The following is a 19,184-nucleotide window of genomic DNA, read 5'->3' on the forward strand; positions in this document are numbered from 1 at the left end:
TCGAAGGTGTTTGTCTCACATTTTCATTTCTTGAGACTCAAATCTGCTGCTTCCTTGTCTTGTGGTTAAAATGTTAACCACAAGGATAATGTTAACCAGCAGCATAAAATGTTACTGCTGAGAATGTTTTGTTTTTCCCTCTAAGTGGCTTGATCTTTTCTCCTGAATATGGAAAGAGACTTTCCCTTTATTGTTAAAGTCAGTAGCTCTATGAGAATGTATGTTATCTTTTCGTTGATACTTATGAATATATTTTCCTAGTTTCATCATGTGATATTTATTTTATTTCATTGTTTTCAGGATTCATTTTGTATTCTAATTACACCATGATCTATGTTTTGGTCTTTCCTTTCCTTTGTTTTCTTTCCATGTGTTTCCTTCTGTTTTTATGTTTTCTACATTCTCTTTCCCTTGCTTCACTCCGCATGCTGTCCCCTCAGTCCTCTGTCCCCTGTATTTCACTCCTCTTTCTCAAATGCTGTTTTCATTCCTTTTTCATCATTTCCTGAACAGTTTTTGTTTTTTTTCTTTTCAGTCTCCTGTCATTTGGACATCATTTCTGATTTTTCTTATTTCTAGTTTTGTGATACTTTTGGAGCTTCTATTTGTTTAAATTTCTTTTGGTTATGTTGTCCTATTATAGTCTTCATCTGCTTTGAATGTTTATTTTCTGTTTATATGTTTATGTATTATTTTATTTTTATTTTTATTATTTTTTGAGACAGAGCCTCACTCTGTCACCCAGGCCGGAGTGTGGTGATGCAATCTTGGCTCACTGTAACCTCCACCTTCTGGGTTCAAGCAATTCTCCTGCCTCAGCCTCCTGAGTAGCTGAGATTACAGGCATGCGCCACCACACCCGGCTAATTTTTGTATTTTTAGTAGAGATGGGGTTTCACCACGTTGGTCAGGCCAGTCTCAAACTCCTGACCTCAGGTGATCCGCCTGCCTTGGCCTACCAAAGTGCTGGGATTCCAGGCGGGAGCCACCGCGCCCGTCCTATGTATTCTTCCATTCATCTTATTCTGTAATGTTTTTACAAGGGCTTCATCATGATCCCTTTGTTTGGTTGTCCTTCTTGTTCACATGAAATGGGAGATTTTCCTGCACATTGGGTAGAGTCGCCTCCACATATTGTCAGTACGAGGGGTCCCTCCACTGTTGCTATCCTGATGGGTAAACATGGAGCTTTTCTGTGTACCGACCGCCACGTTCTGAGCTCTGCTTCCTCTGGACTGCTGGCCCAATTATCGAATATTTCTTACCCACTGACCCCAGTATCCCTGCCCTACTCAATTTCCGTTCTAAACATGGGGCTGTGGTCTGGAAAGGGTTTTTGTTGGGTGTCCTTTGGAGTTTCTAATATTCCATTGCCTCTGATCTTTCTGCAGTCCCTTGGGGACATTGGTAGTCGTTTGTGTTTTGTTCCTTTGTTTTACATTAACCTGCAACTTGCAGCCTGCCGGTTTACATTTCTACAAATTTTGCCATTTATTTTAAGGTTCACCTTCTGAGATACCTGCTCAGCATTCCACACCTATTTATTAGTGATTTTGGGGTTATGGAAATCTACTGGTTTATGGAAGAGGTGGGCATCCTCCATAGCTTCAATGAACAGATTTCAGGATGATTCCAAAATTGTCTGTATCTTCCACAGTGTGGCTAGGCTAGTTTTTATAAGCACTAGGTTTAGATAAGCATAGGTTCAGAAAAGCATAGGTTCAGAAAACAGGAACCTGTCTCAGGAGGCCATCTTGGGAGAAAGTTGGTCTTGGGAGAATGCTAACGTCTCTGTTATTCACAGTACTCCCCTGGACGTTGCCCAGCCCTAGCTCACATTCTGTGTTTCACTAGAGGGCCATGAATGGCCCTGTCACTTGTGTGTAGTGGTTATCAGGGCCATGGCAACCTTTGCCCATGCATGGAAAGATCTGAATATTCTGGGTGAAGCATTTTATGATCGAAATTGCCATGTGTTGACTTCTTAAGGGTTCCATTTGAATGAAACAAATGAGTGACATTTTCCTAGAAGAAAACTTTTGGTTTTTTAAGTCATTAAATAAAGACTTGGATTTCACATCACTAAAATGATAGTAGGCACTCTGCTAATTGTCACAGTCTAACAATAAAAAGAAGAGAGGCATACTTAATATATAAATTATATACTCATTCCAAGTGAACAGAGCAGTGAGAGAACACAAGTTTTAATAATGTAAATGTTAGAAGTTGAAGCAATAATTAAAAGAGAAAGAAATGACTTAGGACCAAATTGTTTTCAAAATGCTGTAAATTAGCCATTTCCAGTATTTTCACATTTCCATCAACATTTGGGTGATGAGCTATTTACCACAACCAAAAATATATTTTTATTTTCAATCCATAAGAAGTGAAATTTAAGATGAAAATCAAATAAGGTTTTCTGGTTTTCATTCAGAAATAATTGGATCAAATAAAACTGTAATGCAATTTTAGTAATATTGCACTGTTAACATTATCTTGAAGTAGTCAGCTCAACTTCATAGCTCAGTAAAACTGGTATTCTATGTTTAAATGCTAGCTAACGTTTTAGTTAAATATAGTTAAATATGAAATCTGTTTATCCTGAACCAAGCTTTAAATGTATCAAATCACTGAATTTTTACCATCATGGCCTCTATTATTGTTAGAGGGTAATAATTATATCAGTAAGTACTGTCATTTTCATTATATTAAATCTAAGCCACAGTTTTATTGTTTTTGTACTACAGACTTCTTCAAACATGCATGTCATAACAGATACAGCTCAAAGAATATATTGGGCTTGATATTACGTTCTTATATTCAAAACTTAAACTTTTAATAAGACTTTATTTTAGCAAATGTCCTTTGTCACATTGAATGTATGTTCCTAATTTACATTTTATTAGCTTTGCATTTTTTGTATTTGTAAATTTGTTTTGCTTTTACACTTACATGAGAAATTTGTACATATCGTAGGTATTTAAGTTACATCATAATAAAAACACACTGTCACATCGAAGCTCTGTGATACCTTTCAGGGGACCTCTCTCTTATATTACTCAAGTTTGAGTTACTGTGCTTTCTTCAACTCTACCATAATTTTTAAAACTTTTGTTAAGCACCTGTCCGCTGAAAACCTCATCATTTTTCATACTTTTTCTAACTTAATACATTTGCCAATAGCACTGCAGTTATCTCTCAATTCTTTAGTCTCTTCACCCAGAGTAATTTGCAAATATGTGCTGCATTTTCTCACTAACGTTTTAGCTTGTATTTTTTCATACATAAATAGGAACGTTATGAATATACATGTTCTATTTTAATCTTCAGGTTACACTTTTCGTAGTAAGTTTTCACATTGTTTGGAACAGAGTTGTGCAAATATGAAATATTTAATATTCACTGATTTCCAACTAAAATATTTCTAAGGAATAGTCAAATTTAGTTATTGAGTGAGCAGTACCTGTTAGCCACGTGTTCTGAGTGGAAAAGTGTGTGTGAGTTGATGTACACATATGCCAGTAATTTGGGAAATGCTAACCTGTTATTTTTTAAAGAGTCTTTTCCATGCATAAAACTATGTTAGTCCATAAGAAAATATTTGTAGAAGCAAACCAATGTATTTTTGCCCAGCTGTCATGCAAAATTCTTTAAAATTATACCTAGCCAATTTTGGCAATGTTATGGTATACCTAAGAGTCATACCTAATCATTAAAGTAGTGTTATCCAATGGTACCTAGTTTATAAAATTATGCACAACAAACTAAACCCAGAAACTTTATTTTTTCAAAACAAACATGTCAAAGCTGTGGCTTCCTAGCATTGCCTACTAATTTTATTGACCTAGTAATTTGCCAGATATATTAAAATCTGTATAAATATAAATATAAAATATGTAAGATATGAAAATGTTTAAGATATTTAAGATATAAATGTAATAAAAGAAGGATTTATATTCTTAAACCCAAGTACAGTTTCCAAGTTTTCCTTTAATCATCCAGCAACCATTTATTGAACACTTACGATGAGCCCATCTCTGCCCTTAGAGAAGGGAAACAGACAAAGCCAAGGAGAGCCCCTGTCCTCAGAGAAAGCCTGGTTCACTTTGTGCAACAGACTTAGCACATGCAGGCACTCTTCATTTTCAACATCCAATATATTTCTGAAAACATGCTGGATAGCATATTTTCAGAAAATAGGCACTTCTATTTCATTAATTTATATGGGAAAACTAATAATGTATTAGGGGAGCTCTGAACGATTTCTCCAAATATCACTGCCTCACCATCTAATACCCATACAAGTCAACCTGCATATTTCTGCAAAATAGAAAGCATTTAAAACATCCTTTACCCAATTATTTGCACTAATCAAACCATAGTGGATGTTTTATATGTGCCCAACAATAACAGGAACTTTCTGTTATTAAGTAAATTTAAAAAATACATTAAAGTACTATCCACCATATTTTATTGAATTGTTGATTATCATCAGTAGTAAAAAAAAATGGCATCACTTCACAGATTCACGGGTCTCTAAGAAATAATAAAGGCTTCTAATTATACTTTGGCTGTAAGATGTAAGATTGTAATTGATACATCAATTAGAAAATGCATCCTGAATCCAGAATTGTGCAACTGTGTTGGAGCAGGGTAGGGTGTGTTTTAGAATTGATGAAATATGATACAATAGGCCTGGGTTGGTAAACTCAATTTTTGGATCTTTTGAAAGGCTAACCTTCAGGGGAAAGGTAGGAAAGAGGAAGGTATCAATGCACTAGCGTTAAATAATTAAGTAGGTAAACAGTGCTGGTACAAGATTTGGCCCAAAAGGTGAACAACAGAGATACACCTGCATTACACACTATACCTTTGGCAGAATCCATTGGCAACTTTAATGTCTCCATTGGCACATACGCAAATTCATTATGGTGGTTCTTCTAGGCTCATAGTGATTCTGGGGCAAACATTTTTTGCAGATATAAATAGCAAATATTAGTACAGTGAGAATCTCCATAGACAGGGACCTTCTTTTTTTTATGAAAGGGCTTTAATAGTGGTCTGTAAAAGCTATGGGGAGGCAGGCATAAAAAAAGAAAAGGACTACAACTGTCTGCTTGGGGATATCAGAGAAGTCTTGAAGAAAGAGGAACGTGAAACGATGCCTTGAAGGATGAGTAAGTGTGGTCTGTGGCAGGGGTGACGGAAGTAAGATAGAAGTAAGGGATCTCAGGGAGAAAGAAAAGGAATATGTTGGGACACAAAGGTGTGGAACAGCGAGGTACATGCCGAGCTCAAAGTAGTCAGAAGTGGCAGATGGGCTGTGCACAGGAGGCAGCTGGAGAGGAGTTTGTGAAGCCAGACCTGGCTGCATCATGGAGGGCCCAGCAGGCTCTGCAAGGAGTTCTGACTTTGTTCTGTGGTCAGTAAAGATGCATGGAGGATTTTCATCTGAGAGTGGTACAATCTGATTTGTGTTTGAATAGTTCACTCCGGAGGTTACATGCTGGATGCACAGCTGGGGAGAGAAACTGAAGCAGAAAGTCCTTCCGGCAAGAAATGTCTTTAACAATTTTTGTTGGAGGAATGCATTTGTTTTAAGTGTTTTCCATCTTTTATAATATTCCCAAAACTTGAAGATGCTTGCCCATCAATTCCCACTCCTCAGCAACTTTCTTCTGCCTCCCTAATTCCTCTTGCTAGAAGCATTCTCACTCACCAAATCCCTAGAGGTGAAAAGAAACTATTTGGATGATACATGTCTGTGTTATTGCAGAGCACTTCATGTGTTGCAGACTGTGAATTCTTCAGACCATTCTCAGTTGTCTATTTCACATCTGGCAATAGATACAAGTAAAAGTAGCATGCATGCTTTAAGCACTGTTGAAGTAATATATAATGATGCTAAGACATAGTGACAGACGGGCCCTGGAAACTTGGGACAATAAATCCTGTTCTCATGAAACTGTACCAGTGCATATCATTTTGTCACTGCAAAATATATCCCTATAAATGTGTTTCCTTTTTCTGCTTGTTAAATACTTGCATGATATGTTGTTACTTTCTTATACCTTATCATTGATTGGCAGTCTTCAAGTGTTTACCATTATAAAAATTGACATATACAGCTCTTGAAGCACTCATCTCCTCAGCCACCAAAGTGCTGATTTTTGCCCATAGCTCAAGCACTCTCTGCCCTCCATTTCTTGTTGATGGAACAAACAAATTAAAACATTTTTTCATATTTAAGGTGTTAAAATATCTTGAGTACCACTGGGCATTCATATGTGTTAGCTTCTGGTTGCATATTTTAGAAGCGGGTTGCAAATATTATAACTTGAGCCTCAATACAGTAGAATTTTAAAGGATCTGGCCATGCTTATAAATGGAATCAAAGCAACTTTGACTACTATGGCTAGGGCTTCTGACGATAATTTGATAAATGTGCCAGATACAAAACATAATCCAAGATTGTATTCCAAAGTGTCAGATTTCAAGGTCTGTGTTCTACTTATTTAAAAGTATTATCAACTTATTGTGCCTTAGCAATTATTGACAATGATTAATATGATAGTAATTTTAATTCCTACCAATTCAATTGTATTTACAATCATGCTAATGTATAAAATATGTAAACTGTAACTGTATTCGCATGCATGTTTCGTTCTGCTTATGCAAGCTATGCTAATCCAGGAAGTATCCATAACTCATCTCATAATCTCATCTGTGATCTTTCATGGTTACAAAGGAGCCAGAAAGGAATAATTTCTTTTTAGAAGCATACAAATAATTTCAGTGAATAGATGGATGGATGGATGCATTCATTAAGAAATATTAACTGACATCTTGCTGTATACATTGTATATTAACTGACATCTTGCTGTATACACTGTATCTAAGACATGGTTCATGTGCCTATCTCATCATTCATTTAATATCTGCTATATGTCACCCACTGTACTGGGTGCTGCAAACACAAGCTTAAATTATCCAACTTAAAGTCTCAGGGTGTTACTCATCTTCAGAACACACTCAAACATTTACCATGAGAGATAGACTTCTTTTTTTTTCTAATATAACTCCAGAGAATACATTCAGAGAAGATTTAAGTAGGAAACTCAAACTTCACCATCAGATCCAATAAGTTGGAGAGACCGAATATAAATTCATGAAATAACCAATATGGATTACAAAGGCGTATTCTGCGAGTAACATAGATGCACATTATTTATATACACGAGCTGAGTTGTCAGTTGTTCCGTGACACCTGAGTTAAGGTGATCAGAGGAGGCTGTAGTCAGATCACTCTGGAAGGAAAGGTTGGCACAGACTTGGCAGAATTTTTCAGGAAGATGGACAGCATGAAAAACAATGAACATTAAAAAGCCAAAGATTTTTTACAAATGGAAAAATGCTGAGGGTTGCTGGTCTTTGTATCTTGGGTCATAACTCTGCTTATAAGAGACGTTTATGAATATTGAATGACTCTTGGAAACATGAGCCAGAAAATAATACATGAAACTTATGCCCAGAGGAGTATTTCCATACTTTACTGGGAAAATAAAAAGAGGTCAATTTTGATTGACCACTGCATACCATCTAGCATGTGCTGAGTTTGTTGGTGACGCCTGAATGCAACTATATGTTTCTGAAAAGTCCGAGGCAGAAGACATTCCAAACAAAACAATTAAGTTTTGTTTCCTATGGAAAAGAAAGTTTTCTATATTACATAGCAGAATTTTTGCTAAGCCAGTTTTTATAACCGAGGTCGTTTGAAATTAAGATGTTCGTATGCTTCTAATTTCTGATCACCACTGGTGCTTCTAAAATGATTAAAATAATTCATTATTTTATATAGTTTGAAATGTAGTGTGGGCCAGTTTTACAACATTAATTTCCTTAGCAAACAAATCAGAAACAAAAATTCAGTCACATCTGTTATTGATAGCTTTTCATTCTGAACTGGTGAGGCCCCAATTTTTAAATTTAAATTTATTTTTGCCAACTGGAGAAGTGATTTTGTTAAAGCTAAAATGTCCAACTTAAAAAAAATTGAAAAGCTATTTTTAAAAATTTAACATGTAAGCATTGATCCAAAAACACATCAGAATACATTGTGAAAAGCATGTCTCTCCTCCACCTTTGGCTCCTGGCCACTCACTTGCCCGCCCCCCTCCCCACAACACAAAGGGAAATATCACTGTTTAGCCTCATTTGTTAACATTGTAAATGTACCTCAGTATAATGGTGAGCTCTCATTCTGTGTTCCACCGAGTTTAATTCATTTTTAAAGCAAATTATGAGCAATTAAAAAGAGGGTAATTGTAGTGCTAGTACATATAACATTGTTAATGACAAAAATGAAATAAAATAGTAATACTTTTTTGAAAAAGTGCAATATTTGAAAAAGTGCAATATAAATTCATCCTATTTGGGTGCCCGTGTACTCAACGATCTATAATTACTCTTTTCCTGCCTAATATGTACTCATTCATTGCTCCAATTTTAACATAGTTCTCTGCTGAGTCCCATAAAATTTCAGTTTTCGTTTTCGGAATTCTTTGCTTTTTTTTTTTTTTTTTTTTTGAGACCGAGTCTCTCTGTCGCCCAGGCTGGAGTGCAATGCCGTGATCTCGGCTCACTGCAGGCTCCGCCCCGTGGGGTTCACGCCATTCTCCTGCCTCAGCCTCCCGAGTAGCTGGGACTACAGGCGCCCGCCACCTCGCCCGGCTAATTTTTTGTATTTTTAGTAGAGACGGGGTTTCACCGTGTTAGCCAGGATGGTCTCGATCTCCTGACCTCGTGATCCGCCCGCCTCGGCCTCCCAAAGTGCTAGGATTACAGGCGTGAGCCACCGCGCCTGGCCAATTCTTTGCATTTTTAAAAACAAGTGACAACTTTGCCTAGTTGTTAAAATAAAGATGAAGTGGTAATTTTCTTTTTCTTTTTCCCTAACACGCAAGTAAAAAACATTTGTTCATTTAATAAAAGTCCATTTGAAAATGTACACTTTTATTTTTCTTCATGACACTTGTCGACATATAACACAATGAATATTTTATATTTTATTTCGTTCAGAATGTAAATTGCATAAAGACAGAAGCGTTTGTTTTGTTCACCCTTGTATCCCTAGTTCTTGAACACTGCCTAGATTAAAGGGATGCTTATGAGCTGAGGGAAAGAAGGAAGGGAGGGAGGGAGGGAGGAAGGAAGGAATGAAGGGCACAACTTTAAATAATTCCTATTCTATTATCTTCTTGGGTGTTAATCAAATTTAGGCTCAGAAAAAGTCAATTTTATATTGACTATATTATCTGTATTTAGATTATAATTAATTTACATTTTCAACTGCAATATATGAGGCAAGTATGATGCTTATAGTTAAAGATCCTCTGTGAGATCTTTAACACAACTATTAAAAAATGCAACTATAAAAAAAGTTGAAGATGACTATAAAAATCCTTAAATTATTTGTTATATATTTAACCTTTGCGATGTGTTTATGTGTAGCACATAAACACCAGTAGCATCGGTAGCATCCTAAGATGCAGTTTTTCTCTTCCTTGGGTATAAATCTTCATATGATGATCATCACATAATTTAATAGGGCCATTGTCCTTCTTGTCACCCAGAGCCAAGCTTCAGAGTTTGCTTTCATATCTCTTTTGTGAGTCTTCCCAAACCCAGGAGTCACCAAGTTTGGTTGATTATCTTGCCCCTGAAAACATTATTTGTCCATTCATTTGGGAATTAACATCGGTTTCTCTAAACTCCCCACAGAATTAATCTTACCATCTTTCCCACCATGTTTATAGCTTTAAGTTATTTTGCCTTATATATTAGCTGGGTGTGTTCACGTATGTTTTTCTACAAGATTGTTGTTCTTTTGGTTGTTGCTGGTGGTGGTGATGGTGGTTGTGTGTGTGTGTGTGTGTGTGTGTGTGTTAGCTAGGCATTATATATCTTCAAATGTAAAACAGGCACTTACTCAGTGTTCATTAAGTTGAGTTTATACTTCATTTTTGGGTCAGATAACTTCCATTAAGTGTTTTATCGTAGTGTTAGTTTTGCATACACCACAAACTATTTCCAGAAACCTCTCCAGGAGATACTTGGATACCTATTTGTTACTAAAGGTAGAGGCTTATGTCAATATCCTGCAACATGTTTTATCATTTGATTTGAAATCTTGACATTTTATTTCTAGTTTCATTTCCCTAGCAGGTTTAATCAGAGGAGGTAATGATGTATGTGACTGAATTCAGAATTGACTTACATGAATGACTACAGAATTGATGATTTAATGGGATAGTCCTAAAAAAGCAAAGCCTTTTCTACTTAAAGTTTCTAATTTTTAACCTCATGAAGTTTTCTGTTTTGTTATTCCAAAGGCATTTTTTAAATTCCCATGTTATTAAAGCATTCTAATGTCAGAATAGATACCCTATTAAAAAATGAAAGTGGTACATCTTTATCTTTCTTTTACATATACAATCCCAATTAAAATTAAAGTCAACATGTGTTTTCCTTGCAAATTAAGACAAGTTTCTTCTTCACTTTTTTTTATTAGTCTTGAATTCTATTTTTATTGCACTGTGGTCCAAGAGAATGGTTGTTTTGATTTCAGTTATTTTGCATTTTCTGAGAGGTGTTTTATGTCTGATTAAGTGTTGATTTTAGAATATGTGCTATGTGACAATGAGAACGAACGTATATATATGTGTGTATATACATCCACATATATACAGTGGAAAGTTCTGTAGATGTCTGTCGGGTCCATTTGACCTTTGGGGGTTTTTGCCTTAATGATCCAATATTGTTGAGGTGTTGAAATCTCCCATTATTATTATGCAGAACTGTAAGTCTCTTTGAACATCTCCAAGAACTTGCTTTATAAATTCGAGTGTTCCTGTGTAAAGTGCATATATATTTAGGATAGTTAGGTCTTTTTTTATTATTATAAAAAATTTGCAGAACGTGCAGTTTTATTACATAGGTATACACGTGCCATGGTGGTTTGCTGCACCATCAACCTGTCATCTACATTAGGTGTTTCTCCTAATGCTATCCCTCCGCTAGCCCCCCAGCCCCTGACGGGTCCCAGTGTGTGATGTTCCCCTTCCTGTGTCCATATGTTCTCATTGTTCAACTCGCACTTATGAGTGAGAACATGCGGTGTTTGGTTTTCTGTTCCTGTGTTAGTTTGCTGAGAATGACGGTTTCCAGCTTCATCCATGTCCCTTCAAGAAACATGAACTCAAGCTTTTTTATGGCTGCGTAGTATTCCATAGTATATTGGGCCACATTTTCTTTATCCAGTCTATCATTGATGGGCATTTGGATTGATTCCAAGTCTTTGCTATTGTGAATAGTGCTGCAATAAACATACGTGTGCATGTGTCCTTATAGTAGAATGATTTATAATCCTTTGGGTATATATCCAGTAATGGGATTGCTAGGTCAAATGGTATTTCTGGTTCTAGATCCTTGACGAATCGCCACACTGTCTTTCACAATGGCTGAACTAATTTACACTCCCACCAACAGTGTAAAAGTGTTCCTAGTTCTCCACATCCTCTCCAGCATCTGTTGTTTCCTGACTTTTTAATGATCGCCATTAAACTGGCGTGAGATGGTATCTCATTGTGGTTTTGATTTGCATTTCTCTAATGACCAGTGATGATGAGCTTTTTTTCTTCTTCACTTTTTAATCAGCTTGAAGTGAATGCCTTGTTAATTTTCCTACTAACGGTGCTAAACCTAGCAGTTTTAAAGACCTTCCTGTTGACCACTATGTGCTCTTGGTTCTTGTAGGCAGGGAGCTGGCTTAGGACCTACATAGCGTATTTGGAAGAATGGCTTCTGGTTCTTTAAGTATTAGAATTTGTGTGGCTGAGAAAAAAAATTAGTGATATTTTCCCTTTCCATGAATTAAATATTTTACCTGCAAAGTTGCTTGTCTTTTATAAATTATTTTTCTTATAAGTAATGCTACTTAAAATGCTAAACTTATTCCTTGTGAAAGTCTGTTCTATTATGATACAAAAATTGTAGATAGCCTTTATTGAAATAATATTTGACATTTTCCTCCACAGATTGTTCTTTAAAATATTTGCTTTGCCTAATAATGCCATATAAAATTTATTTTTAGGGGGATAGTTCGTATGTGAAAGATCGCTGGTGTGTTTTTGATGGATTTATGGTCTTTTGCCTTTGGGTTTCTTTGGTGCTACAGGTAATTAAATATTTTTTTAAATTACAAGGGGGTATTCTCCAAAATGGGAATTATTTTGCATTAAAAGTATAAATTGAAATATTACAAAATATATATCAAATGTGATTGTGTAATTGCCTACATTTTATTTTATTTTTATTTTAACAGATGTGATTAATCTCTTTACTCTGACATATTTGAAATTTGAAAAATTAATTTTAATTGATACGTAATACTTGTATGTATTTATGGGAGACTGAGTGATACTTGATGTATACAAGGTGCAATGATCAAATCTGCATAATTAGCAATTTTATATCACCTCAAACATTTTATTGTTAGAAAAGTCAATAGCTGTAATATCTTAATTATTTTCAGTTACATTTGTGAATTATTTCTCAGTCAGAAACGAAAATCAATACTATAGAAAATTATTAGCTGTTAATCGGATATAAAATATATTCCCTGAAATGAAGGCAACAATGTGGAGTAATATTTCTGTGTTTGTAAATAAAACATTGAACTTAAAAATTTAAAGTCTCGTCTTCCCATATTTGGATAGGTATTAGCCAACATAAAATACTGTATTGCAAATATTAAATGCTTTACTGTAAGTGATGGGGAATGTACATTAAAAAGGCTTACAGGAGAGATTTGATTGGAAAATAAGTAGAATTAATTTCCGTGCATTCATTCAGACATGATTTTGCCTTTTAATTCAGCTAAAGTTACTATATTCTATTGATTTGATTTGATCTGTTTTGATTTGATTGTGGTAAGAACGCCTAACATGAGATCTACTGTTTTAATGAGTTTTAATTGTACAAGAAATTATTGTTAACTATAGGTACAATGTTGTACAGGTCTCTAGAGTTCATTCATTTATTGTTTATTTAAAAATTCAGAATTCAAAACTTCACAGCCCATTCTGCCACCTCATCACAGTGTTTGTTGATAAGCTTTCCTTTCTTATTTTTATAAAGTTCACCTCTCCCACAATTTAATTTCATCACTCATATATTTTTTTAATCAGCTTTCTCAGGTTGAATCGTTCCTCACATTAATGTGTTCTTTTCCATTTAATAACTATTGTGTGATTGACAAACATTTCGAATTATTATTTTGCCTCTGTTAGTAAATAGTGCAATTCTTTTTTAATGTTTTTAACCCTTTCTCTATTACTTTATTTTCTAGACATTCAAAAGCCTCCACCAAAGAACATTATTAAAAGAAAGACAGCATACTTACTTTATATTCTAAGTTGGCACTTCTTGTCACTAAAAACTGTCTTAATGAATGTGACAGGAAATGAACATTAATGTTGTTCTTATTAGTTTATCTATTTGTTTCTGTTAAGATAGCTATAGCTTCAAAACATACTCAGAAGAAAGTGGATTTTGGTGGAAAATAATGTATGGCTAAATTCAGAGTAGAGGTGCACCTACTTATGCTGCTAACATCTGTATATTCCATGACTGTAAGCAATGCTAGGGGAAAATCCAACCTCATTTATCCATCTTTTAATTTGTAGGTGTTTGAAATTGCTGATATAGTTGATCAGATGTCACCTTGGGGCATGTTGCGGATTCCACGGCCGCTGATTATGATCCGAGCATTCCGGATTTATTTCCGATTTGAACTGCCAAGGACCAGAATTACAAATATTTTAAAGTGAGTGCTGCTTTACAATAAGTTAAGAGGAAACGTTTATGAAGTTTTTTGTAAGTTTTATGTACTGTACCAACTTTTGTTTCCCCAGGCGATCGGGAGAACAAATATGGAGTGTTTCCATTTTTCTACTTTTCTTTCTACTTCTTTATGGAATTTTAGGAGTTCAGATGTTTGGAACATTTACTTATCACTGTGTTGTAAATGACACAAAACCAGGGTAAGTTTATCTATTAACTGCATTTTAATCTAGTTGATTAACAAAGATATCTCTGTAATTTTCATGAGAATAACCTCTGTGTCAGATTTTTCAAACAGTGCTTATGTCCTCTTTGTTCTGTGTTTCTGCTTCCTCAGTATTGTTTTTGTCCAACTTTTATTTTATTTTATTTTATTTTTGAGACTGAGTCTCGCTCTGTCGCGAGGCTGGGGTGCAGTGGCGCGATCTCGGCTCACTGCAACCTCCGCGTCCCGGGTTCAAGTGTTTCTCCTGCCTCAGCCTCCCGAGTAGCTGGGACTACAGGCGTGCACCACCATGCCCGGCTAATTTTTGTTTTGTCCAATTTTTAAAGACAAGTATTCAAGACAAGACAGATTGGAAAATGTAACCTGGTGGGAAAGTAGATTAAGCAAATGCAAAGTGTACATTTAGAAACCTTAGTGTGGCAAAATGGGGAGTGTGATAACATAATAACATAAACCTAAAGCTTCACTGTGGAAGCTTTTCATATTAGAATGAGTTACATGTTTGGGAGAAGAAGCTCATTTTTATTATTATTAACTTTTGTCATCATTCCCTAAAATAGTTTCCTAAATGATTATAACATCATTTCTAAACAAAACACTATTATCTGTTGCATTTGTCTGTTGTAGGGTTGGTGGGTAAGACAGAATGTATGTACTTTAACTACCTATTATGTATTATGCAATAGGGCACCTGCCTCTTCTACTTGGCTGATCATTGTTAATATACAACTCCAGGGATGTGATGACAGGAGAGAGCAGAGTGGGATGTTGGCCCCTGGATGGTCCAGAAGTGTCCCATTAGATGTTAGCTAGATAGAGAGTTTGGGGTTCCAAGCACAACCCGCAAGTGCAACAGATAGGACTATGCCAGATTTCAGGGCAGCAGGGATTGGGGATATTACAATTGATTTTACACCTTATATTCAAATATTCACATAGGAATTTGTCCATTTATAAATGAAGAACTCATCCATAAATTACCAATTGAAAAATCTTGATTCAAATCATAGAAATTAGATTTAAAGCACTTTATAAAATTCAAAAAGAGATTACAAGCAGCCATTCATCTTCAAAATATTTTAATATATCAATATTTACTTATAAACCAATTGGGTATATAAGGATCATTGAGTTTAAAAATATTGAAAGGGTTATGTTGTGTTTTCTGCAGTTGGAGCATTTTTTTTCATAAAGTCTATGTACTTGTATATATACAAAGTAAATAAACCACAAATAAGTGAATATCTCTGTGAGTATAGACATCATGATAAGCTTGGCTCAATTCCAACACTTTATTGTATGAGTTTGCATAAATTATTTAGGTTACTCCTCAATGAGGTAGATTAATAACAAGACATACTTCCTAGAGGTGTCAGGAAGAGCAAATGAGGGAATGAATGTAAAGACAAGCAAAGTAACCAGCACATAGTAGAGGCATTCACTGTATGCCAGCTGTCACTATTTTGTTGTCATAAAGAGATATGTAAACACGCTTACATGCTGAGGTGGTAGGCATAAGTGTATCCTCCAAAATAGAGATAACATGGTTTAAAAAAAAAGGAAAGAACAATAAAGAAGACCGAAATTTAAACTTGTAAGAATATGAAAGGAAAACATCTATGACTAATTCATGGCTATGTTATTTTACTGACAAAGTAACTAAATTAATTCTGAGTTTATTTCACATTTATAATGGTCATTTAATTATTAGTCTCTCCCAGAAATAAATTTAATAATTGAATTTCTAATTCGTGCACAAACAATATATGTATATTATGCAACTCCTAATAATTACATAATTTACTAAAAACTAAAAGTGAATTTAATTGTTTGCTGTTGCACCACCCCAAAGAATGTCAACTCCAAAAGGGTAGAGATTTTGTTTCCATGTGTTTTCAGACCAGGAGGCATGTGCAAGTTTCTAAGAAAATATGAATGAATGCAGTAACTTCAAAACATCAGTATAATTTCACTGGTTAAATGTTAAACAGTAAAGCATTACCTATTAGTCAAGGCCTTAATTAATTTTATTTTTATTTAGAAGGCATGCATCTCATACCTACTTAGAAATTTACCAGAGGGGGCTAAGCACAGTGGCTCACACCTGTAATCTCAGCACTTTAGGAGGCTGAGGAGGGTAGATAACCTGAGGTCAGGAGTTCCAGACCAGCCTGACCAATACGGTGAAACCCCCTCTCTACTAAAAATATAAAAATTAGCCGGGCATGGTGGCACAGGCACCTGTAATCCCAGGAGGCACCTGTGATCGGGAGGCTGAGACAGGAGAATTGCTTGAATCCAGAAGGCGGAGGTTGCAGTGAGCTGAGATCGCGCCACCGCACTCCAGCCTGGACCACGGAGCAAGACTCCATCTCAGAAAAAAAAAAAAAGAAAGAAAGAAATTTACCTTAGGTTCACATAAGTGTGGACAGATACCATGCCTTCCTTGATTATCCATAGCATTACCTTAAAGATCTCATTTTTTCTTGTTTTTTAATATAACTTTTATTTTTGCATGATGTGAGCGAATAATCTATTCAAAATTATTTTTAAAAGAAAAATACTGTTGCTACTAACCCCACTCCCAATCTTCATTATTATTGTTCAAAATAGCCTTGGAAAATAACTTTTTGATAACCATATTCTGGATATATTATTATTTTCCCCTATTATTGAAATTATGTCTCTACTTTAACCACTTTATTGAGATTTTGGTGAATATAAAAATCTTTACATATTTATTATATACGTCTTGAGGGAACTACTTCCTTTTTCTGTCAGAATTAAATCCAGAGAGTAAGTTATTGCATTGCATTTATTATTCTACTTCCTGAAAATTATGATCCTTCTCAAATTAACTTGTGTATTTCTTATGAGGTACTTCCTGAAAATAACGATCCTCCTCAAATTAATTTGTGTATTTCTTATGAGGTACGGGTCAAGATGCAGTCTTAACTTAGTGGTTGGAATGGACGTCGGTATCTTAGGAGAAGCTCTCAGTATTTCCGTTAGGTGGGATGTGAGCTGTAGAGTTTTCAAAGTGAGGAAGTTACCTTTAGTTCCTGTAGTGCCAAGAGTTTTTAATCATTGATGTATGCTAAATTTTGTCCAGCGCTTTTCCGTTTTGTTCTGTTAATGTACTGAATTACATGATTGACTTTTTTAATAGAAACCAATCTTGCATTTCTGATATTTCGCTAATTTGGTCATACTGTATTCCTCTTTATACATTGGAAGATTTGATTTGCTAATGTTTTTGTTACAAATTATTGCATCTTTGTTCACAAGGAGCATTATTTTTAGGTTTTTTTAACTGAAATAACTTTACCGGGTTTTGAAATCCGGGTAATGCTGTCCTCATAAAACAAGTGGAACATGTTTCCAAGGGTTAATATAAGATTCATATTCTTTCTTTCTTAAATGTTTGATAGAATTCATGAGTAAAACTCAGGGCCTGAAATTTTCTTTGTGAGAACGTTTTTCATTACAAATTAAATGTATTCAACTCACAGAGCTATGGAGTTGTTATATTTCTTGTTCTGTTAAGTTGGTAAATTTTGCTTTTCAAAGATCTTACCTATTTTTATAGATTGTCAATATTGCATAATGTTTCTACAAATGCCCTCTGATTATCTTTTAAATGTCTGATTATCTTTTAACATCTGTAGAATAGTGGTAATAAGCCATTTTTTTCCCGAGATTGATAATTTTTATCTTTCTCTCCATTTTTTTTATTTCTTCTCAATTGTATTAATCTTTTCACACACACACAAGAATCTTTGCCCTCTTTAATATTCCCTATTGTTAGTCTGTTTTTCATGTTGATTTTTTTATCTTCATTATTTCCTTATTTCTGCTTTTTAGTTTTTGTTTTCTTTTTCATCTTTCATAAAATGAAGGTATATAGACAACTTTTAACATTTTTCTAATACAATAATTTAAAAATATAATTTTCCTCTAAGCACTGTTTTAGCTGCATTTCCAAAATGTTGATATGTTGTATTTTTATTATTATTCAATTCAAATATCTTCTAATATATGTGATTTCTCTTTTGACCCATAGGTTATTTAGAAGCGTATTTTTAGAAGGATGAGATTTTCTAAAAATGTTATTTGGGTGCATAATTTTATTCTGTTGTGGTCAGACAATAGTCCCCGTGAAATTTCAGCCTTTTGAAATTCATTAGGAATCATTTTAAGGACCAGTATATGGTCTGAATTGGTGAAAATTCCATGAGAATTTGAAAAGAATAAAAGTGGATGGGTGGAGCCAAGATGGCCGAATAGGAACAGCTCCGGTCTCCAGCTCCCAGCCCCAGCGACACAGAAGACGGGTGATTTCTGCATTTCTGCTTGAGGTACCGGTTTCATCTCACTAGGGAGTGCCTAACAGTGGGTGCAGGACAGTCGGTGAAGCGCACTGTGCGCGAGCCGAAGCAGGGCGAGGCATTGCCTCACTCGGGAAGCGCAAGGGATCAGGGAGTTCCCTTTCCTAGTCAAAGAAAGGGAAAACAGACGGCACCTGGAATATCGGGTCAGTCCCGTCCTAATACTGCGCTTTTCCAACGGGCCTGGAAAACGGCACACTAGGAGATTGTGTCCCGCACCTGGCTCGGAGGGTCCTATGCCCACGGAGTCTCGCTGATTGCTAGCACAGCAGTCTGAGATCACGCTGCAAGGCGGCAACGAGGCTGGGGGAGGGGCGCCCGCCATTGCCCAGGCTTGCTTAGGTAAACAAAGCAGCCAGGAAGCTCGAACTGGGTGGAGCCCACCACAGCTCAAGGAGGCCCGCCTGCCTCTGTAGGCTCCACCTCTGGGGGCAGGGCACAGACAACCAAAAACTCAGCGAGAACCTCCACAGCCTTAAATGTCCCTGTCTGACTGACAGCTTTGAAGAGAGTAGTGGTTCTCCCAGCACGCAGCTGGAGATCTGAGAACGGACAGACTGCCTCCTAAAGTGGGTCCCTCACCCCTGAGCAGCCTAACTGGGAGGCACCCCCCCAGTGGGACAGACTGACACCTCATTCAACCGGGTACTCCTCTGAGACAAAACTTT

General features: G+C 35.8%; 1 protein-coding gene across 7 annotated transcripts in view; it reads left to right on the forward strand.

Annotated features, from left to right (window-relative positions):
* NALCN (sodium leak channel, non-selective) overlaps positions 1-19,184 on the forward strand; it is a 376,903-nt gene that overhangs the window by 25,408 nt on the left and 332,311 nt on the right. For all 7 annotated transcript variants that reach the window (XM_055245146.2, XM_055245148.2, XM_055245150.2 and 4 more), the window contains exons 4-6: positions 12,152-12,235; positions 13,746-13,885; positions 13,974-14,102. In XM_055245146.2, coding sequence (XP_055101121.1) covers positions 12,152-12,235; positions 13,746-13,885; positions 13,974-14,102 — 353 coding nt within the window. The remainder of the gene's footprint in view (positions 1-12,151; positions 12,236-13,745; positions 13,886-13,973; positions 14,103-19,184) is intronic.

The sequence above is a fragment of the Symphalangus syndactylus genome, chromosome 15 (genome assembly GCF_028878055.3).
Source record: "Symphalangus syndactylus isolate Jambi chromosome 15, NHGRI_mSymSyn1-v2.1_pri, whole genome shotgun sequence".
NCBI classification, from domain to species: domain Eukaryota; kingdom Metazoa; phylum Chordata; class Mammalia; order Primates; family Hylobatidae; genus Symphalangus; species Symphalangus syndactylus.